Source organism: Phascolarctos cinereus, unplaced genomic scaffold (assembly GCF_003287225.1).
Source record: "Phascolarctos cinereus isolate Bilbo 61053 unplaced genomic scaffold, phaCin_HiC Scaffold_1;HRSCAF=81, whole genome shotgun sequence".
Classification (NCBI taxonomy): domain Eukaryota; kingdom Metazoa; phylum Chordata; class Mammalia; order Diprotodontia; family Phascolarctidae; genus Phascolarctos; species Phascolarctos cinereus.
In genome coordinates, this window is record NW_027555514.1 from 176,057,096 (window position 1) to 176,081,110 (window position 24,015).

The window sequence follows — 24,015 nt, forward strand, 5'->3', positions numbered from 1 at the left end:
TGTATATATGAATATGTGTGTATGAATATGTGTATGTACATGTGTATATGTGTGTATACGTCTGTATACAAATGGGTATGTAATTCATAGCCTCAGGCCCAGGTTCTGAAAATTTAAGTGACATTTCCTCTACTTGTCCGCCCCCACCCCATAAAAATTTTGGGGATTAGAAAACTGAAATGAGAGATTAGGCCCAATCTGCCCATTAAAGCCCAAGAACACATTAGAAATGACAGTTCCTTATTATGGATGAGACAAAAACTCTCTTCTTCATATTCTCCAAAAATGTCACTGAGTTCCAGACCAAGCTGAAGGTCTATAGAACAGCTGCAGTGTAAAATGTTACTTTAAATTATAATTTTATAACACCTGAATAGTGATTTTACATTTTGCAAAGTACTTTCACATATATGATCTCCTTTGGTCCTCACAACAAACTCTTCCAAGTAGGTAGAGCAGGGGACATTCTTCTCTCTTTAAAGATGGGTTCTTAGTGCCTGCTAGGCCATGTGACCTTCAGCAAGGAATTTGACCTTCCTCATCCTTTATTCCTTATCTATAAAACTAGTGGATTTCTTGCCATTCTAACAGCCTGGGAGCTCATAGCATTACCAAGTAAAACTTAAAAATGACAAAATTATAGAAGGAATCTCATTAGAGTGATAAAAAGGCAGTGGCAAAGTTTAATAGCATCCACCATGACATACGAACTTTTTATATTGTTTCTACCTGAAAGAACCACCATTCAAATAAAAGTGAAACAGTTAATTTTTATAGCCTCTTAAGGTTACCAGGGAGTTGGAAAATAGCAGTAGGATCTAACAACTTGTTTCTGTGTGAATAGCTAATAGTAAAAAGCTTCACAATTAATTTAATGAAGAATAAATTGATCATGCAGACCATAAACTTAGGAAAATTATCTTTCTTCTATGAAATAATATTAATGATTATTTCTTATGCCAAGTTGAATTTTAGCCTCCAGTGTTTATGGGCAATATCCTCAGACATTATGAGAGTTTTGAATCTCAAGGGAAAGGAAAAAGTTCAATTTCTTTTTTAAATGTGGGAAATGAATGTGCTAGGCAAATATAGAGTATTAGTATTATATGTCAGGGGTTTTTTTTTGTTAAGTAATTAAAATAGGAAGTAAAGAAATAATTTTTGTAGTTCTTAACTTTTTGGGTTTTTTTATTACAAGCCCCCTTGACAGCCTGGTAAAACTTAAGAACCTCTTCTCAGAATTGTTTTAAAGTCAAAATAAAATATATAGAATTACAAAGGAAACCAATTATATTGAAATACAGTTATCAAAGTGTATTTTTAAAAATAGGTTTAGAGGCCTCAGGTTAAAAACCCCTGATTTTGCTTAACCTTCAAAAATTGCAAATTTGATCTCATTTTAATAAGTGAGGTTCCTTTTTCTACATTTAATTAAGTCTATTTCGATGATTTTCATTATGTCTGTGGACCTAAGACTTGATGGAGTAGGGATTACTACCAGAGACAGGGTATGTGGAAGTATGTGTGCGTGTGTGTGTGTGTGTGTGTGTGTGTGTGTGTGTGTAGGAGGTGGAGGGTAAGTTTAAGAAGAAAGAGGAGGCTGGTAGGCACCAGAATGAAGAGGAAAAAAATGGTATTTTTTTGGATGCCCACATGGTATTATTAGCATTTTAAATGTATTTACCATGTATTTTCATATTATATGGTAAATACATTTAAAATGCTAATAATACCAGAAACCCACATGTTAAACATCTGGAATATCCCTTTAGACTATGAATTGTCCATATTTTACAATTTAAGAAACACTGTTCACACTATAAGTTTTGGAGTCACAAGTCTTGATAAAAATTCAGCACTAGGCAGATGACTTCCATATTCAACAGAAGGGAGGGCTAATATATATACATATACATACATATATATGCATATACATATATACATATACATATACATACACATATACACATACATATACATATACATATACATATACATATACATATACATATACATATACATATACATATACATATACATATACATATACATATACATATACATATATATATATACACACATATATATATATATCTCACAGTGATTAGGCAAACAGTGAAACACAGGAAGACAGTTCTTGCTTAGGGGCAGAAGGGATAGATTTCAAATTCTAAAGTGAGTGAGAATAAATTAAAAAATATATTCAGACCAGATTAATACCAGTTTATTTAGGAAACTTAAGTTAAAAGGAAAGCCTCAGGGCCACATCTAGGGTGGAGACTGAATCTTCATCAGGGTTACAACATCCAAGAAGGCACCCTTTATCACCCTGATTTTCCTTTGGCCCACCATCGCAATACTTTGTGGTCCTCTGACCATCTGTACAGCCTGGCACAACTATTCCTGACCTGTCACCTAGCCCTGGACCACCACCCTCTCCACGAGTAGGGTCCCATTACCAAGAAACTTATCTACGGCCACCCAACTTTCTCTGTTGCTGGGCCACCATTCTTAGGCCTAGGAAAATTCACTTGTTTTACCTGTTTGAGAGGTTGGTACGTTTTAGTTTCCCATAGGCTGGAGATTTTTATATGGAGTTCTGTTAATGCTAATAATTTTGTTTTCTTTTGTTTTATGTGCTGGAATAGAAACTAAAAGAACATGCAATTTAAATTCATCTCGTGAAACTTTCAGCATGAGAGTGGGCCTGACTGGTGCTTGGTTTATAAAACCCACCCCTCTCCCACCCAACCCAACTACATATTCCCCCAGGCTTAAGAATTCCTAGTCTTGGTTCTGCTAAGGCTTGAAACACCACAGACGCTTTTGTCCTAATTAACAGAAGCAATGAGAAAGTTTTGTTCTCCTTTATTTGTGTAGGAGTTTCAACAGAGGCAAATGTGTGTGCTTTGCTTAACAGTTTGATATAGACAAGGAAGCTGGGGAGAGACAGATTTACCATCGGTACTGCATGGAGCGAGCTTCCGTTCACTGCGCTCACGTGTTCACTACAGTTTCTGAAATCACTGCCATAGAAGCTGAACACATGCTGAAAAGAAAACCTGGTAATGGTCATCTACACGATCTGTCACTGAGCTTTGAAGGTGACAAATAAAGTGGTGGAGGCATGGAGGGATGGGGAGGAATCATATGGTACTTCTTATCTGAGACAGCAAGGTGGTGCAGGGGGTGGAGTGCTGGGCTAGGTATCAGAAGATCAGAATACAAATCCAGATTCAGACACTTAGTACTTGGGTGATCCTGGCCCAGTCATTTAACCTCAGCCTGCCTCTGTTCGCTCATCTGTAAAATGGGATAATAACAGCACCTACCTCCTAGGGTTGTTTTGAAGATAAAATCAGATATTTGTAAGGCATTTTTCAAAACTTAAGGTGCTATGTAAATGCCAGTTATAATAATAATAATAATTGTTATTATTATTATTTCCATTCAAATCCCCGTATTCAATCACAGATGATAGTTTAAACAAAATACCATTTTATACCATTGTTACCATTGCTTAGTCATTTCAGTAGTGTCTGACTCTTCATGACCTCTTTTATGGGAGGTTTCTTGGCAAAGATACTGGAGTGGTCAGCAATTTCCTTCTCCAGTTCATTTTACAGATCAGGAAACTGAGGCAAGCAGGGTTAATCCCAGGGTCACACAACTGGTAAATGTCTGAGGACAGATTTAAACTCAGGTCTCCTTGACTCTAGGCCTGACACTCTTATCTACCACACCACCTAACTACCCCATTTGATACCATTCCATATGTATATATAGAATAATATATACTTGGACATTTAGGTGCATTGGTGAGCTCGTCTGCATGGGTGCTCTGTCCCCAAGTAGATCACAACATCTTTATACTTTCTCATTTTGGGTAATTTTGGATCATGTTTTTCAATAAATCCTTCAGAAAGGGCTCACTCTGATCTGCAACCCTTCCTCCTATTTTTTTTTTTTGCTTTTAGGCAATTGAGGTTAAGTGACTTGGCCAGGGTCACACAGCTAGTAAGTGTCAAGTGTTTGGTCTGAGGCCGGATTTGAACTCAGGTCCTCCTGACTTCAGGAGCCACCTAGCTGCCCCCCCCTCCTATTTTTAAAAACATCTCAAGGATATTAATGCAATAATTGAACTCTCTTTCATTGCATCTTATCCTTATTTTGTGGTTGGCTTATCTTTTTTTCTAGGCAGATCTTTGACGAAGTTTCTCAGCTATACATATGATGTACATAATTCTTACTTTCGGCAGCATCTAATGGAAATCATTAGATTTCATTCATCCTTTAGATTACAATCTCTTTGAACGCAGAGACAGTCTTTTTGTTGTTGTTGTTGTTGTTATTATTAATTGTATCCCCAGCATTTAACACATAGTAGATACTTAATAAATAATTGTTGGACTGGATTGGAAATCATGGTTAAAATTATCTGTGGTATGAAATGAGTTGTCACAATGAGTTTAAATCAAAAATTCTCTTTAAGGAAACTTAAACCTGGGCTTTAACCTAGGAAAATGGAAGTCAAGATCAAGTTTTAGGATGGGTCAATTACTGTGAGAACACTCTATTCCTGGCTTCTTCCTACCTTTTCAGTCTTCTTAAAACTTACTCCCCTCCACATACTCTAAAATCCAGTCACAGTGATCTCCTTGCTGTTTCTCTAATACCCTTGTTCCAATTCCATGCATTTTCACTGGCTAAGCCACTCCTCCTCTCCCCCATGCCTGGAATGTTCTCCCTCCTCTTCCCAGACTCCTGGTTTCTCTGGTACCTTTCAAGTCTCAGCTAAATCCTAATTTCTTCAAGAAACCTTTCTTGATCCTCCCTTAATGCTAGTGCCTTCCTTTTGAGATTATCTTCAGTTTAGTCAGTACATAATTGTTTGTATATAATTGTTTCACCACCCATTAGGTGGTAAGCTCCTTGAAAGCAGGGACAATTTCTTTTAACTTTTCTTTGTATTCTCAGTGCTTAGCACTATGCCTCACATAGCATAGGTACTTAATAAATGCTTATTGACTTGACTCCTATATTCTGTGAATTTTCTGTTTTGTTCTTGCATCTTCAATAACCTATTATGTGCCTGACAAAGTACAAGACCCAAGATGTACAAATATCCCCACTCAAAGAATTTACATACCTCCTATCCAACTGCCCTTTCATCTGGATTCCACCTACTCCACTTCACTGAATATTGGATGGTATGATATATAAAAAGCACTTTGAAACACCATATAAATATAGGTTATCATCATCATTGTTATTGTTATTATTGAACCTACTCTAAGCTCACCAATGACTACTTTATTACCAAATATGTAATTTCCCTTTTTCTTAGCCTTCATCCTTCTAAATCTAAAGTATTTTTCCCAGTACTCTTAAAGATAAACTCTTCCTTTGACTTCTGTGATTCTGGTTCTCCTTAAGACTCTCTGACTATTTCTTCCCTCTTTCCTTAACTGGCTCCTCTATTCTTGACTCCTAAATTTAAGCTCTGTCCTTACCCTTCTCTTTTCTGTGCATACTCCCTGAATGGGCTTCAACTATTACAACTTTGGGCAAGTCTCAAATCTCTATCTGTATCCCTCTTACCTCTGTATTTAACTACCTTACCTCTCTAACACCACCTCTCTTACATTTCAGTCTCTAATTTCCAACTGTTTTTATCTGGTGGACATCTTCCCCATACGTATTATTTCATAATCCTTATCACCCCATATGTTGATTATTGCAACAGCCTTTTAAGTAGTCTTTCTGACTTTCTCTTCCCTTCCAACTCTCATCCATCCTATAGACTGTTTCCTGATTAATCTTCTTAGAGCACCTTTGATACTGTTAACCTTTCTGCTTAAAAATCTTCTGTTGTCTACTGCATAAAATCTGAATTTCATAACTTGGCATTCAAGATTCTCCACAATTTAGCCCCAAATTAGTTTTCCTACTATATCTCTGACTACTCTTTTACATGTACCACACGTTCCAGATAAATGGGATTATCTTCTACTTCCTAAGCAAAGTTTTCACTTTTAACAGCTCTATCTTTGTTTCTTTCTTTGGCTTGTGAGGCACTCCCCTCTCTTACTATCTCATCTTTTTGAAATCTTATCCATTTTTCAAGGCTTAGCTCAAATGCCACTTAACCCTTATTCTTCTGTGCTAAAAATAAGATGTTTCTTATATAATTATTATTTCTATTCAAATTCCTGTATTCAATTATAGATGATAGTTCATACAAAATGCCATCTTACACCATTGTTATTGTCATTTAATTACTTCAATTGTGTCTGACTCTTCACAACCCCTTTTAGGGATCCTATTGCTTTTTGTTCTAACAATGCTTACAACATTTACTACAGCCTGTCTCAGGTTACATTTATTTGTGTACATATCCTATCTCTCCTGTTAGTTTGAAGGTTACTTGTGATGAAGTTTTGTGTATTAGAAAAATGCCTTGCAAACTATTGTTGTTTAGGAAATGTTCACCCAATGAACATATTACACTGTGATTGAACAAATCCTTAACAAAAAGCCTTGGAATAGTAGAGAGGCAGTGAAAGAGGCCTTTCTTCATTCTTCACTATAGAGAATCAGCTGAACTACTTTGGTGGGTGGTGTTGTGTTTTTAGGGAAAAAGACAGACTAGGGAGTTGTTTCAGAGATAGAATCAACAAGATATGGCAACTGATTAGATAGGTGGTGTGAGGGAAAGCCGTAAGTTGAACGTGACTCTCAGGTTGCAGATGTGGGTGACCAGAAGGATAGTAGTGCTCTCAAAAGGGACAGGGAAATTCTGAAGAACACTGAGTTCTTGGGGGAAAGACAATTGTTCCTGTTTTGGATGGACTGAATTTGAGATGCCTATGAGATGTCTAGTTTAAAATATCCAACAGGAAATTGGTGATGTGGGACCTGAGGTCCAGGAGAGTGACTAGGACTAGAAATATAGATATGAGAGTGATCTGTGTAGAAATGATTGAACCCATTGTTGTTGATGAAGTCTCTGAGAGAGTGTGTGTGTAGAGGAAAAATGAGAATAGGGCCAAAGAGAACTTGGGAAACACCCATAGTTAGGAGGTGGGATCTGAATGATTATCTAGCAAAGGAAACTGAGAAGGACTGGACAGACAAGTATGAGGAGAACCAAGAAAGAAGAAAGTCACAAAACCCCAAAAGAAGTAATATCCAGGAGAAGAGAGTAGTCAACAGCAACAAATTCTGCTAAGAGGTCAAGAGGGATGAAGATTAGATGGGGGAAAGCCAACACATTTGGCAATTACGAGATCATTGGTAACTTTGGAGAAAGCAGTTTCCCTTGAAACTGGTAGGAAACCAGATTATAAAAGAGAAGGAAAGGAGATAGTTCCCTTCTCCCCGAAAGAGTTTACTTGTGAAGGAAAGAGATACAAAATAAAGGCTTAAGGGCATGATAGGGTCAAGTTAAAGTTCTTTTTAAAAAATGGAGGACACCTGAGCATGTTTGTAGGCAACAGGAAATGAGACAAAAGGAAAGACTGAAGATTGGAGAGAAATGTGGGGTTGATCTTGTGGAAGAGAGACAGGATAAGATAAATACAAAGGTTAGTCTTGCATAGGAAGGAGAGAGACCATCTCTTCATCAGAGACCAGAGCGAAAAAGAAGAGACTTGGGAATATTAACAGTTTTTGAGGTGCATAGAAGGGAAGAAGAGGATATGATCTCAGTGGCACTGGGAAGGCCTTTCTTTGCCTTCACAAACTCCCTGCCTTCTCACTAATACCAGAAATTTCACCATTTGCACTTTGTTCCATTGTCCAGAAGCTAATGCTTTCAGCAGAGAGTGCAAGAGGAAAAGAGAGATACACTTGCTGAGACAGATACAGAGACAGAGAAAGAAAGAGAGAGAGAGAAAGACAGACAGACAGATAGACAGAGACAGAGACAGAGAGACTGAGAGAGAAAGAAAAAGAAAAGAGGAGAGGAGAGGACAGAACAACTGCTTATATTTGGGCCATGGCAATACAATAATTATGATAACACTAAATTTAGGGATAGCAATAAAGCATCAGAAAGTGTTGGGAAGTAAATAGATACTGAAAAAAAAGAAAAAGGAGTAAAAATCATAGAATTCTTATCACCTTTATTATGGCTACTTTTTAATTGAGGCATATGCTATTAAAACAATCTGGGCTCAGATCCATGTGAGAAGGCATCATGGCATAGTAGAAAGACCAGACCTTCAAATTCCTGCTTCTTCACTTAGGAGCTATGTGACCTGGGAAAAGCCGCTTAACTGCAACTGTAAAATAGAGACAATATTTCATAGGGTTGTTAAAATGAATGGGATAATATATATGAAGGGCTTTTCAGATCTTAAAGTCTATATGAACATTAATTATCATGGTTCAAATACAAAATCAGAACTTTAGAGCTCAAATGGAGTCTCAGGGTTTTATTCTAAACCTCTTATGACATTTCAATCAATTTCACCTCTGACTAGAGAGAGAAAGGTTAAAACTGAAGTTGTGAAATCCTTGGTCACTCATAACTCAGAAAGGTCAATGGACTTTTGTTGATCATTAAACCTGAAAGACTTTCCCAAGGGCATTCTTCTTAGTACTCACCTCATCTAGCTTATGTTTTTATTCGAATCTCCCCCACTCCCAAATTAATGTTGTAGTCACAGCAACAGCACTGGTTAAATGAAGAATTACACAATGAGAGAGAAAGAGATTTGAGACAACAGGCAATTAAGGATTTAGTAAGAACCTAGTATGCACTAGGCACAAGGGATGCAAAGACAAAATCCTTGCTTTTGAGGAGAACTACATTCTACTGAAATGGCATTTTAGGTAAATATTCACTGAGACTGGCAATGAAGTACGTATTACCAACCTTTTGAGGTACAGAAAAGCTGGGAGAATATTTGCACCTCAGGTGGTGATTTACCTAAATTTAGAAATTTTGCCTCAGAGTAGTAATCAAAAATGCCCTTTAATAGTGCTAATATTCCTAAAGTAGGGTTGGTGCCTGGTTGCAGGTGGGAAGAAGAGCAGAGAGAATGATGGAACGGGAGCAGACTCTTTTTTTTTTTAGGCAATTGGGGTTAAGTGACTTGCCCAGGGTCACGCAGCTAGTAAGTGTCAAGTGTTTGGTCTGAGTCCACATTTGGACTCAGGTCCTCCTGACTTCAGGCCTGGTGCTCTATCCACTGTGCCACCTAGCTGTCCCCTCCCCCTTTTTTGTTTGTTTGTTTTTTTGGGAGCAGACTCTTGCTGGGAGAGTAGATCAACTGTTTCTCAGGGACATTTTCTTCTCGCATGGATTAAAGCAAGAAGAGATTAAGTGACTGGCCCAGGATCACACAGCTAGTAAATATCTGAGGCCAGATTTGAACTCAGTCAGGTCTTTCCAAGTCCAGGTCCAGGACTTTATCCACTGAGCCACCTAGCTGCCCCCATTATGCAATCATAGTCCATTCTCCAAGAAGGTGTAGCATGCTCAGTAGCCACACCCTGTAAAACTGTCTTGGTAGAAGGGTTAAAACCAAGTTGAGGGCAGCCCATTGATGAGTTAGACCAAGCATGTGAAGACCTCCCTGACAGAATGGGTGAATGAGAACAGTTTGTTCCAAAGGCCATGAATGCATCTGAATCTGTGAAGTGCTTAAGAGCTTGGTCAGACATCAAAGATGCCATGGTCATCCACTGCATCCCAAGCCATCACCAGTCATTTTGACTTTTGTCCTGCCGCTGGGCTTCAGTGACTCTGGAAGAGAGTGAGGCTGCTGATATGGTGCAACTGCCTCACTTCAATCCAATTCACATACAAGTGAAGACATCAGCCTTGATGTCATTGGTCCTCTTCAAAACAAACGATGAATAACAAACATCGCAAGAGAGGCTATGGTCAATAAAGTGAGGGGAGAAGATTAGGATGGCCAAGATTGGGAAGACTAGATCAGGATGTATGCTATTCAATAGAGTCTGTGGATATTGGAATCAGGCATCTCTCCATCTCTCAGCAGCCTTACCTATCACACTCCCAGTAGCTCCCAGCAAGTTGCAGGGAGGAGAAACATGAGGATGAAACTGGGAATGGTGGGTAGTCCCTAATCATAAACTTTCTTGTGGCCAAGCTAGATACTTTGGCACACAGGAGAGTGGGAGGAGAAAATATGGGCTGCCCCCTCCTACATCTCCCCCCCCACCCTCATGATAGGTTCTGGTGAAGCTTTTGCCTTCGTGTTTAGACTAGCTAAGACATTCCTCCCTTACCATGTGAAATTGACAGGGAGAAATGGTTGGAATACCTGAGGAACAATAGAATTCCATGGTTTGATTGAAGTAAGGTCCTTTTCCCTTAGTTCTCCTCAAGAGAAGTTGCAATGGCTGAGGAGATGAGGATATATATATATATATATATATATATATATATATATATATATATATATATTATATGTTGGGCCTGGATGCAGACACTAGGTATACCCAGTCATTTCCTATGTGCTCTTTTTACCTCATCCCCAAATATCCAGTAGCATGAGACTGTACATATGATAGGCCAGAGTTTCATGTACCATGTTAAGGAGGGATATATGTGTGTCTGGAATTGAACCTGCATGCCAATATTAGTGGATATGGTAGGGAGCTGGGTGAAAAGGTTAGACCTTCACATATTCCAGATCTGCATCATGGATAAGCCACACATGGCCTAACCAGCAGCTTCTTAGTGAAATGTTATTTAAATAGGAAGATATTGGCTTCTCTGTCTCCTCTTTTCCATAGCCCCAAACTCAGAAGCCATTTATACTTTCTACCACTTCCTTCTCATTCAACCCCTTGTAATATGGCTTTTAATCTCGCAACCAAATGAAAAGACTAGCTCTTAGGTTTTTAAGTCTATTCAGCACTAAATTCAAGAACTTTTTCCGAGTCCCTGTTCTTTTTTTATCTCTGTGTAGCTTTTGAGATGGTGACCACTCCTCCTCCTGAATTCTCTTGCTTCCCTCAGATTTCATTGATAATGCTCTCTCCTTGTTCTTCTTCTAGCTGTCTCCTCCTCGGGCTCCTCTGATAGACTATTCTCCATGTTCTATTCTCTCTCCACAGGGCACCCCAAGATTCTGTCCTAGGACTTATGTCTTCTCTCTCTTTACCTTCTCTCAATGATCTCATCAACTCCTATTGACTCCCAGAAGAACAACCCTAATCTCTCTCTTGACTTCCAGTTCCTCATCACCAGCTGCTTTGTTGTATGTTTTGAATTGGATGGACCAAAGGCATCTCAAAATCAACATGTCTACAATAAAACTTTATCTTGTCCTGACTCTAATTTACTTCTCTAAACTTCCTAGTTCCTGTTGAGGGCACTGTCCAGTCACAGCGATTGGAAACGCTAGCAGCACTTTTGACTGTTCCATCTCTCTAACTTGCCATACACAAGCAGTTGCCAAGTCATTGTTATTGTTGTTGTTCTTCTTCAGCCACTATAATTTCTCTCCAACCTTTCCCTTTCTTTCTTTTCACATTACCACTGCCTTACTTCAGTTCCTCATCACCTCTCAGATGGACTCTTGCACTAATATTTTAACTGGCCCCCCCAGCATTCTGTTACTCTGCTCTCTAATTCTTCCTTGATAAATACATCTACCGAAATGATCTTCCTCTAGTACAAGTGTGACCACATCACTCTCCTGTTTACTGACAGTGTCATTATTCTGCTGAAGAAACTTCAATGGCTCTATATAGCCTCTAGGACAAAACAGTGACTCTTCACCTTGACCCTTAAAGATCTTTATAGTCTGGCTCCCACTAATCAGTCAATCTTATTTCCTATTATTCTTTTTCTTGCACTGTGTTTCAACCTAAGGGGTCTATTTGCTATTCCTTGGACTCCGTATTCCATGTTCCACCTGTTTGCCATTGTGCAGGCTGTGCACGTGCTAGAAATGCACTCCCTAATGCCCTTCCTTAGAATCTTTAGTTTGTCTTTTTCAAGACTTTGATTGAAACAAAGATTGGCGTAGTGGGAAATGTGCTGAATTTGGAATCATGAGAACCTGAGGCTTTTCTGCCTCATGAGAGACCACAGAACCTCAGAGCCAGAAGGGACCTTAAAGGTCATTTAAACCTGTCTGTACCTAACTAGAAATCCGTATCCGTCAGGCAGTCACTAAGTCTTTATTTGATAATTCCCAATGAGAGTGGATCCACTATTTCCTGAGGTAGTTCATCCCACTTGTTGACAGCATGGATTGTTAGAATGGTTTTCTTTGTGTTGAATTGAAATCTGGTTCCTGGCAGCTCCCACTGCTCTTGGTTCTGCCCTCTTGGGTCTCGCACTATAAGTCTAATACATCTCTACTTGATAATCCTTTGTAGACAGTTACCATGTTGTTGGTAAAGTCTTTCCTTCTCCAGGCTAAACACCTCCAATTCCTTCAATTGAGTCCCCTTATGCTATGAACCAGTTTTCTTGTCATCCTGGTTACCCTTCTATGGACATACTTCAGTTTATCAATGGCCTCGCAAAGCTGCTACAGTAGCACCGAAAGCTGAACACTGGACTCTAGATGGAGTCTAAGAAGGATAGAATATAGCAGGACTATCACCTCCCTTCTTTGGATGTTATGTTTCTACAAATATAGCCTAAAATCACGTTGTGTTTTTAGGCTGCAACATCATACTGTTGCTAAAGTCCACTAAATTTCTGGCTCTGACCTCTCTCTGCCTTTCCAGATGTTGTTACTCCAAATGGTCTGAACATTAAGAAATTTTCAGCTGTGCATGAGTTTCAAAATTTGCATGCTTTGTATAAGTCCAGGATCCAGGATTTTGTTCGTGGTCATTTCTATGGGTATGTACATGGGCAGCAAGATCAGAGATCTTGGAACTGGAGGGGACCATAGAAATCATCAAGTCCAATCTGTTCACTTTACAGATTAAGAAACTGGGGCTCAGAGAGTGATGTATCTAGGTCTTACAGGTAGTGAGTGGCATAGCTAGGATTTGAATCCAGGTCTTCCAATTCTAAATCTAACACTTTTCCCATTGTACCAATATGCTTTCTCTAACTCAAATCAGTGCATGAATTTTAATAGTTATCCAGCACACAGAAAGCAGGATTATAACTATAGATGAAAAAGAGGAGTTCCATGTTTTCTCACTAATCTGTCGCTTTTGTCCACATAGGATTCCATTTGGAATAAGTGGATTCCACATATATTCCATTTGGTTGAGACCCATGACTTCATGGCTATAGGGAAGGAAACTCCTTCCATTAACGCAGATAGTCAATTATTCTGCACTTTATAGTCTTAGAAAGTTGTCTAGGGAATTAAGATTAAATGACTGGACCAAAGACATATAGTCAGTATATATGAGAGGCAAGACTTAAAAGAAGGTCATCCTGACTCATCCACTGTGCAATGCTGCCTTATAGGCAATATATTTACAGGAATCTGTAGCGAATCCTTTACTGCACTAGTTGGCACAAATTTCCATTCTGGATCCCCAAGAGCCATTAACAAAATCCTAGCAAAAAAGAGTTCCCTTTTCTTTTCCTATCAATTGTAAAAATAAACAGATTTTTAGTGGACCTCCTTTGATGATCTCCATTGTAAAGTTGGGATTGTTTATCCTGCCACAATACCCTTCTTAATCATGGTAGAGTGTTTATGGATGAAATATCATTTGTATTTAACTCAGAGTTAAATCACTATCAAGTCCCCTAGGGTTCATTTTAAGAGTGTTTGACTGGGCTTTTTGGACTCCAACATTAATAGTTCAGGAAAAATGTGCCAAGAAGCTTCCATTTGGGTACCAAATCTTAGTCAAAGATATTAAGAACCTCAAATGACATTGTAAGAGGAATGAATACTAGTTAGGTCATTTCCCAGCCCCAAATGAACACATTTTATTATTTTGTTCCATTTCAGTCATCTTGATTTCGACCTTGAAAAGACTTTATTCCTTTTCATTGCGGGGAGATATGAATTTTCAAACAAAGGAGCTGACATCTTCTTGGAGGCTTTATCCAGACTAAACTTCCTCTTACGGGTAAGAAAGCTCTGGGTTCTGAGATATGGCATAGTACTTGTAGGGAACACTCTGTTTTTCTAAACAAGTAGAGTGGCTTTTAGCACTACCAAAAGAGCTTTCATGAAATTGTAAAATTATTGAACTAGGAGAGTCCTACATTAATTCTGATTCTGCATTTCAGGTTGTTTGTTCAGAAGGTCACATTATCTATTTGAATGTGTACCTTCCATTGCCAAAATGCTTGCTTTTACTTGAAAGATGTTCTTCAAAGTTACATTGAATCGTGTTTAGGACAAGCATATCCTAAAGGAAGTCTGTCCCATTTCCCCTTAATTTTAGTGCCTTCCCTCATAATGTTGATTATTTTCTACTGACCCTGTATACTGCTTATTTATAGTTTTTTGCATGTTGTCTTCCCCTTCAATCTCTGAGCTCCTTCAATTGCTTTTCTTTGTATCTTTGTATTCCCATTGCTTAGCACAGGACCTAGGATACAGTTGTTATTCGGTTGTTTCAGTCCTGTCTGACTCTTCATGACCCCATTTGGGGTTTTCTTGGCAAAAATACAGGGATGGTTTGCCATTTCCTTCTCCAGATCATTTTACAGATGAGGAAACTAAAGCAAGCAGGGTTAAGTGACTTGCCCAGGGTCACACAACTTTTCCATGTCTGAAGACAGATTTGAACTCAGGAAAATGATGACTTCTTCCTGACTTTAGGCCAGACATTCTATCCACTGGGCCATCTAGCTGCCTGCCTCATATATAGTCAGCCCTCCCTCACTTAAATTCAATTCACTTGAATGTTATGGCATCACCTCCCTGATGCCATGGTCCTTTTTTTGAGAACAAAGGACAAATAACAACAACGTAGTAGGTACTTAATAAATGGTTATTAGCTGGTTGACTGGCATGTAAGGTTTTTGAACTAAAAACAACTGCAAAACATGCAACCAATAAAAGCAACTATAGAAAATTAAAATGTATAAGAATCCCATATTTCTTGAATCCTTTCAAATTTTTTCTATTTTTTTTTGTTTTCTGAATGTATATTTGTTTCTGAACATAACTCTTTTCCTTCCCTACCTGGAGAGCCATACAGTGAGAGTCTCTCCTCACTGCCTAAAAATACTCAGGCCTCAACTCTTATTTTCACTTGATGCTGCCACACCCTCAAACTATCATCTTATGTATCTCCTCACTTTAATTGCCAAATTCCTAGATCTTCTAAGTCTGAAGACCTTTTCTTAGTTTTTAGTTCTTGTTTTTCTTTATTTTTTCTTTTTGTTTTTATAATTCTTAACTTCTGTAGTTTTTGTTATCACTGACCACATTACCTCCATCTGGGTACTCTCTGCATCCTTTGCTTCAAAACAGTGAAGAAGCAAGTAGATATTGGAATTAAAGATCTGAGTAAGGGAATGCCCTGTTGGACAAGGGGAGGATGTAATCAAGAGCAAAGGAGGAGAGGATGGATAAAGGTATATGAGAGATTTTAAAGTGTAGAGAAGAGAATGTGATAGAACTCAATAAAGAGTCTCTATTTTCTCAGCAAAATAGAGAGATAAATTACTGAGAGGAAGGTGGGGTGGGGTGGCATTGATGACTTAAGGAGAAAGGAGAAGTATTGGAACAATCACTTCAAAGGGTATAGTAAAGATTCAGTTGTGGAAAAAAATAAAAGGATTAGTTGAGATTTTTTTTTTCAAAGTGAATTTGTGGTGGACCTTGTCAGTACAGTAGTGTGACATTTTTCTAGCAGTGTTCAGTAGTTCATGAGTTGAAACAGAGAAGACAGATGGCAAAGTAACCCAGGGCAGAGAATTTGCAGGGAAGGAATAATGGAAAGAAAAGGGGAAAAGGGAGATTCAAAGGTAGAAAATGACTTCTTATTGAGAGCATCAAGCTCATGAAGGGAGGAAAATGATACCAGACTAAGGATGATGGACTGGGAGAACAGAGAGGAATTGGGGATGACAGTAGGGACAAACAATAGATTTAGGAGGGATGAAGCAGAGGGAGAAATAGAAGGACAGGAGACTATAATCAGAAAGGGGAATTCAAGATGATGAAGGTGGAATAGTTTGAGATAATAGTGAATTCTAAGATATGCCCAACCAAGTGAATGGCTGAGGTAGAATTGAGATGTAGGTTATGAGAGTTGAGGATGCTGATTAGTTGGGAGACTAAGATGACCAAGAAGATGGAAACTTAAATATTTCAATCCCCAAGTGCGAGGGTAAATCTGGGGGTATAAATGAAAGCCGTTATCCAGGCATACTTGAACAGGGAGGGAAGCCTACCTGACAGCTCATGGATAATTTTACCATGAGGAACTGAACAAGGTGATACAGATGGATGGAGTGAACCTCAAACAAGGTGAGGTTGCTAAATGATGGTACCAGACACAGGATTGGGAAATTCTAAGGGAGAGGAAGCATAAGTTTACTACTCCTTTAGGCTCAGTTTTTGGCCCAGAACAGGAAAAAAAAAGCAACTTGCACTTGAGATTGCAACAAGGGATAAGGTGTATTCTGGAGAAAGCTTTGTTTCTGTCAGCTCAGGAAGAAACAAAGAGCTAGAGAGTATAAGAAGAAGAGATGCATGACGATGGAGAGTTTGTTAGTGATAAGACATTGTTCAGGTGATGCAGTGGATAGAGCACCTGCCCTGAAGTCAGGAGGACCTGAGTTCAAATCCGGCCTCAGACCAAACACTTGACACTTACTAGCTGAGCAAGTCACTTAATTCCAATTGCCTAAAATAAAATAAAAAAAAAATAAGAGAGAGAAGTTGTTCTAAAAGGTACAATGAAAGGAGAATAATGACCAGGGACAAATAGAATTGAGCTACATTGGTGAAAATTGGGGGTGAGGGAAAAGGCAACTGGAAAGGTGTTTTTGCCTTGAATCTCAGGAATAAGAATATCAGGAAGTAAGAGTCTGCTAACAATAAGACAGGAGAAGCACCATTTGATAAGGATATTTAGTTGATTAAAGCAGAGTATAGCAGATTCAACTAATATAGAAGCTATAAAAATTGTGTGGTGAAGATGTCCTAATTCCTAATTTTTCCACTTCTAAATTTACAAAATTATAAGCTAAAAAGCCAGCCTGGAAGAAAAAAACTAAATTGATATATGAAAGGAAAATTCAAAAGGCTAAAAAGGGCTTATGTTTGGCAAGAAAATTACATGATGTGGATTGTAAATGAGGATCTTTGCTATTTAACTGATTGAAATTTAAATGCTATTTTCTAGGGTTTAAAAATCAATTTACCATATTTTGCTTTTATCTTCAATACTTGGCACTTCTTGTTGCGTTTTCTGTTGTCAGGTGCACAAAAGCGATGTCACAGTTGTGGTGTTTTTCATTATGCCTGCCAAGACAAATAATTTTAATGTGGAAACCTTGAAAGGACAAGCAGTGAGAAAGCAGCTATGGTAAACACTGTTCTTGTTAATGTTCTTGAGCTCTGAACCTGAAAAGATTTTCTTTTAAAAACTGCTCTATATTACATATTCTTGAGCACCCTTTTCTTGATTCAAGATTATTAGAGAATTCCACTTGAATCTTGCTTAGTTATGCTGAGTTATGGCTATCTGTGTGGCTGGACACACTGACACTGGAATGGACTGTCTGGAGACATTTTGTGAGATACTTCTTTAAAAATCGATTAAATTGTTTTTGTCAACATAGTGGAGTAAGAAGTTTGGAAAGAGCACAACTCTTCAATATCCCCAACACAAATAGAGATAGTAATACTAACAGTTAGATAGACAGACATGTAAATGTAACCACCAAAGGACTTCAAAAAAGAATAGTCTCTCAGAGAAAGAAAAAATAAAGAACAAGAAAATGAGCAAGTAGGAAAAAAAATAAAACCTCCAAAACAATAATATTAAAAATTGAAAAATCCTGAAAAGTCTCTAGAAGGAAAAATTTAAAAATTAGTTCAACAATGACCCAGAAAGAGAGCTGGATCGAGTATAATACACATCAAATTGGCTCCCTAAAAAAAAAAAGCTGACACTTTCAAAGAATGAAATATTTTTTTTAAATAGCTGATAAATAAGAGCAAAGAAAAATCTCAATTTAGTAATGCATAAGAACTAGTATCTAAAGAAACAGGCCAAGAAAAAATGATAATGAAGATCATCAATGTGGAGAAAGTGGCAGTACATATGAATAAAAGTATAGAATTGATAAGAAATGAAATTTCCATTTTGGAAGGCAAATCCACCAAACATGAACAAAAGATATCTGAACTAGAATAAATTTTGAAATCTTTACAAGCAAAGATGATAAGCTTAGAAAACAGAGTTCAAAGAAATAACTTGAGTCATCAGATCAAGAGGAAAATATGGGAGCAAAAAGCCTAACTACCATTTTCAAGAAACTGTATATGACTGTTTCTCTAAAGCATCAAAGTTTAAATTCAGCTTTTGGATGGATAAAATGCATCCTGTGCCATAAGAGAAAAATCTCAAATTCAACTCCCTAGGCACAATTTTATTAAACTAGTTTAATTGATTTAAAAAATAAAAAGAATTTTCCAAGTAGCTAAGAATGACTCATCCAGGAGCCCCAATTTTAGCTACAAAGGCATGCATACCCAACATAGGAAAAGAAAAGAAAAATACCTAGAATATGATTTAAGGCAAGGAAAACTAGGCCTCACCCCAGAATCAGCTAACCTAGGTATACTTTTTGAAGATAAAAACACATGGTTTAATATTCCATAGCATCTCTGAGTGTTTCTATAGGAAAAAGTGAAAGAAGATAAAATCTTTGATATACAAATAAGCTCAGGAAAAAAAATATCTGGGCAATTCCTGCTCTTCCATCTCAGATTGCCACTGGAAAACTTTGGAATATTTGTCTCTGGCTCCCTGAGATTCATCCATGTCATTTGAGAAACTGTTGGCCTTCAGTTCAATCCATTGTACTAAAATTCAGTATATAAACTCTGGCTAGTGTTCAGTTTTGGCCCCCAAATCTACCATTCTCCATCTACCTACCCATTAAACTAGCCATAAGAGGGCAAAATATAATTTAGTTTTACTTTCAAGCTGTGGACAGACACTTCAAAAAAAAACTTCAAATGTAAAATAAAGCATTATTATTTGAAAATAAAACATTTGTTAAAAATCATTGAAAGGAAGGAAGGAAATAAGCATTTATTAGGAGCCTACTATGTGCTAGGTACTATGTTAAGCATTTTACAAATATTATTTCATTTGATCTCACAACAACCCTAAAAATTAAAAAGTGTTATGCAGGGAAACTGATCATTTAGATTAAATTTTACAACAATTTAGATCATCTAAATGCTCTTTGAATTTACATGGTTCCATAACTGTATAACCACCTTACTCTCCCCATAGTCTTGGAAGAAAAGTCTTGGAACAAGATAAGAGTCTCCTTTGTCTTTGTAGAGTCCTAAGTGTCAGAGCTGGAAGGTACCTTCGAGACCACTGACTCCAAGTTCCTAATTTTACCCACTACAAATTTATAGTGGAAAATCTGAACAGGGTCTTCACTGCTACCTGTATGGGCAACCACTGTTTGGGAGAAGTAAGCGTTTTAAAAGAAAACTCCACCCCCGAATAAGGAAAGAGCTAAAAGAAAACTATTCCTCCATAGAGGGAAGATGGAGGAAGTACTCCCCCCACCAAACATCATAACATACATAACAACTTAGTCTGTCTTTCCATAGCTTGCCAGTGCCATTTGCTGTTTAAGTGACCTTGGAGCTGTTCATGACTCTTCCCTCCCTCTCAAGACACAAAGTAGTGGTTGCCCACAGCTTGAAAGTAAAACTAAATTGTATTTTACCCTCTTGTAGCCAGGTTGGTGGGTGAGTGGATGAGAATGGTAGACTTTTCAGCTTCTACCCTACTTCAGGCTCTCATTACCTCTTGCATGGACTACTAGAGTAGCGTCCTTGCCTCCATTGTCTCCCCTTTCCAATCCATCCTCCATTCAATTGCCAAATTGATATTCAAAAACACAGACCTGACCTTATCATGTGGCTACTCAAATTCTTCAATGGCTCCCTATTTCCTCTTGAATAATAAACTGTACTTAGTTTGGCATTAATTACCTCAATAATCTGTCTCTCCAACTCCTCTCACCCACTTTATTTCCAGTCTCATCCTTGTTACTATCTAGGTCATATCAATCAGGTCCTAGTTGTATTCTATACATGAACTTCCATTTCCTGCTTCTGAGACTTTGCAGAAGTGATCCTTCTTGTTGTGCTATCTCCAAAGTTGTACTATGTCCCTCTTGAAACTTTTTTTGTTATCTTGGATATGTTTTACATTTATTTTTATACATATCACAACCTTTCAATAGAATGCAAGCTCCTGGAGGGCAGGGACTGTTTTGTTTCTGTCACTGTATTCCCAGTGCCAAATATGGTGCATTGGATATAGTAGATATTTTTAAAGTATTATGGTTTAAAAAAATTTAATTGGCAGAGCTATAGTAACAACTGGCACACTACTCTTTCTGTTGTTGAGAAATCATCCAATGTTTTTAGAAAGCAAAATAGAATTACACAATTAATGTCACAAAAAATGTTCACAATCCTTTGACCCCGAGATACTAATAGACTATATCCCCCAGGAACTTGTTGCCAGGAAGGAAAAAATCCATCTACATAAAACCACTCTTAGTAGTACCATTTGTAATAGCAAAGAGTAGATATCCAATGATTGGAGAATGACTGAATAAAAGCATTACAAAGGAATGCAAGGAGATGTTATTGTTCCTTTAAGAAGCAACAAAATATGATACATTTCTAAAAATGTGAGACCTATGTGAAGTGATGCTGAATAAATTAACTGGAACCAAAAAAACCCCCAATATGCTCTCATTACAATTATGTAATTAAAGACAACAATAACAGCAATATATCCATATTAAATTAACAGAAAAAGTTAAAAAAAGGAATAACAAAAAATGGTAGGTGTATTAGTGTGCAAAAGTCAATACATACATTTTTGAATTGGTATTAAGAATCACCAACTAAAGGAGCTATACAAACTATAATCATTTACTATCTATTTTTTGTTTCATTTCACTTATTAATTTTTATGTCCTCATTTTAATATGTGCATACACACATATGTATGTATGCATATATATACATATATATGAATTCCTGTACTTGTTGATAGAAGTTAAAATTAAAATTTTATGTAAACCATAGGCTAAATTCTCAACAGTTTGAGATAGTTTAGATGTGGTACCACCAGAAGGCTGGAGATTAGACTGGGATGCAAATAATAATAATAATGAGGAGGAGGAGAAGGAGGGGAAGCACTATAGAAAATATGTAGAGTTAGTCTAAATGCTCAGTTGTCAGTACAAATTCTTTTCCTCTTCATTTAAAAATTTTATTCTTATTTTTTCCCCCAAGCATTTGTTTTACTTCCTTTGGACTTCCTGGATCCACCTACTTCACTCTGGATCAGTTCATAGAGATCTTCTTAGTTTCCTCTGAAACTGTCCATTTCATCCTTTCTTATGTCATGATGATGTTTTATTGAATTTATATGCTGTAATTTATTTAGCTATTTCCCAATAGGTAGGCTGCCAGCACATTTTCAAAGGAAGTAAAGTAATGACTTTTCTTCATAACATCCAAAGTTTTAAATAAGACAAACTATGGCACCAAAAATTAATCCTAAAATATCTTATTTTAAACAGGGACACTGCAAATTCAGTGAAAGAAAAGTTTGGAAAGAAACTCTATGATGCACTACTAAGGTAGGTGCCTTGAAGACATCATTTCAAATATTTAGGTTTTTAAAAACAATTTTAATTCAGAATATATATTATAACATAAGTACTATATGTACACTATGTATGAAGACTTTTCTAAAGATGTACTAGGTCAGGAGGCCAGGATACTATATATCCCATAATTTGATACAAACAGAATAAATTTTATTGCGATACCTAAATGAGAATGACCTTTAAACATGCAACCAAATTATTTTTAAAAAAATATTCATTTTTTTCAAATTTTGAGTTCCAAATTCTCTCTCTCTCTCTCTCTCTCTCTCTCTCTCTCTCTCTCTCTCTCTCTCTCTCTCTCTCTCTCTCTGTCTTCCCCGTCACCCCCACCCATGTGTTGAGAAGGCAAGCAATATGATACCCATTATACATGTGAAGTCTTATGTAATCAAATTCTGAGTCATCTTTGGCTTGTTAGGGTGTTTACAAGGTGGACTGAGTTGTAGTCTGAGACCTTTGTAAATAACTATGCAGAGAAGCTTTTCTTTTAGTTAACTTGTGGTAATGGTGGTGGTCTGAATGGATATTGGTGGATGTAGGGTGGGCTGGATCATTCGTTGCTACCAGTCCAACTTAGATTAGGAATATCCATAGAAAACTCTGTATGCTGCAGATAGAGCTTCAGTAAATGGTACTCTGGTGAAGTGTACCAAATGTAATGACTGAATCCCATTCAGGGGTGAAATTAACTTCTTTGAAAGTTAATTTTAAATGTCTCTTGCATAAATAGTCAAGTGGATTAGAATCCTCTGCAGATGGGAAGCAGTTTTGTTGAAAGGGAATTCCTCCATGCCTTTCACAAGCTTTGAGTCTTTATTGGGAATTGCTTTAAGTTTAATTTGCTTTATTCTGTATATTTTCTCTAAAGAGGAGAAATTCCGGATTTGAATAAGATCCTGGATCGAGATGATGTGACAATTATGAAAAGAGCCATCTTTTCCACTCAGGTAAAAAAGAAAAAAATTTTCCATGCTTCAGTGCAATAATTTGAACCAGAATGAAAATGGGTATTTTAAAATCCTGATTTATACACACACACACATACACACACACACACACACACACACACACACACACACACACACACATCCTAAAGAGAGAAAGGCAGCTGTAACATATTCAACTAAAATGTGTTTTTTCTCTACTCATGCATATCTTTTCAGTGAACCTTTTCTCCTTGTAAATGTATAAGATGCAATTTATGTAAGGTATCATGAAAAAAGTATGTGTGCTCAATTGTAGTGTGGCCAGCTGCTCTATGTGTGTGGGGTTAGTGGTGGTGGGATTAATTGTAGAGGGGGGATAAATGTGCTAATATGTAATAATAAAGCGAATCTTCAAGCAATATGACTAAGATAAGCAGTGCTGAAAAATACCAAAAGACAACACAACTAAAAATAATCCGATGCCCTCTTTTGAGAAAAGACTTTCAGGACATTTTTAGATTTCAAATAAATCCCAGAGAGAGAGAAAAAATCACAACAGATGATAGCTTTTAACATCACTACTACAGCTGCAAGTCAAAAAACAAATTTCATGTGTTTTCACCTATTTGTTTTTTCAGCCAAATGCAGAGACAAAGCTTATACTCATTGCCTATAGTGTCAAACTGGGAAATTGTATAGTGGAAGATTGGCCAATGAAAGCCTAGTCCTTGGAGTATGCTTTGTATAATCCTTTGTATAACCAAGATAGACAGTTTCCTCATTACATAATTGTGGCAATACATAGACAGTGTCTCATTGTCACATTCATATTCCTAGAGCCTGTTAGTATTCATCATCTATTCACCCACTGCCCAGTAGACCCTATGTTTTTCCTCTGAAACTCTATAGCCAGTCAGGATTAATCATTTAATAGCACAGCAATTTACAATGGCCTAAAAGATCTCTAACAAAAGATGAGAACCAAGCAATAAATCTATCACTACTCATTTCCCAAACTTTTAGGGAATTAAAGAGAATTTTAAGTTTTCTCATATCAATTTATAGAATAGGAAAAACAGGTTCTTGAGACTACTCTCTAGGGCGGCTACATGAGAACACCAAAGAAATCTATATGGGAGTAAGGGGAGCTAGTAACTCCCAGCACTTGAATCCAGGAGCTTTGGAGTATGAAAAGTGGTACATCTTAGGAAGAGATTTACAAAGAACTCAAGTCTTACAACTATGATGATGCCA

The 24,015-nt window shown here is 37.3% G+C and overlaps 1 protein-coding gene and 1 long non-coding RNA gene across 2 annotated transcripts in view; one reads left to right on the forward strand and one right to left on the reverse strand.

Moving 5' to 3' along the window:
- GYS2 (glycogen synthase 2) overlaps positions 1 to 24,015 on the forward strand; it is a 61,491-nt gene that overhangs the window by 18,393 nt on the left and 19,083 nt on the right. Inside the window, exons 5-10 of the mRNA XM_020994427.2 lie at positions 2,921 to 3,065; positions 12,727 to 12,844; positions 13,926 to 14,046; positions 17,363 to 17,469; positions 21,746 to 21,805; positions 22,704 to 22,782. Of these exons, the coding sequence (XP_020850086.1) occupies positions 2,921 to 3,065; positions 12,727 to 12,844; positions 13,926 to 14,046; positions 17,363 to 17,469; positions 21,746 to 21,805; positions 22,704 to 22,782 (630 nt within the window). The remainder of the gene's footprint in view (positions 1 to 2,920; positions 3,066 to 12,726; positions 12,845 to 13,925; positions 14,047 to 17,362; positions 17,470 to 21,745; positions 21,806 to 22,703; positions 22,783 to 24,015) is intronic.
- On the reverse strand, positions 8,110 to 17,395 carry LOC110213886 (uncharacterized). Its single transcript, XR_002326144.2, has 2 exons — positions 17,306 to 17,395; positions 8,110 to 8,285 (listed from the first exon to the last, which is right to left on the reverse strand). It is a non-coding gene; the product is annotated as an uncharacterized LOC110213886 (long non-coding RNA).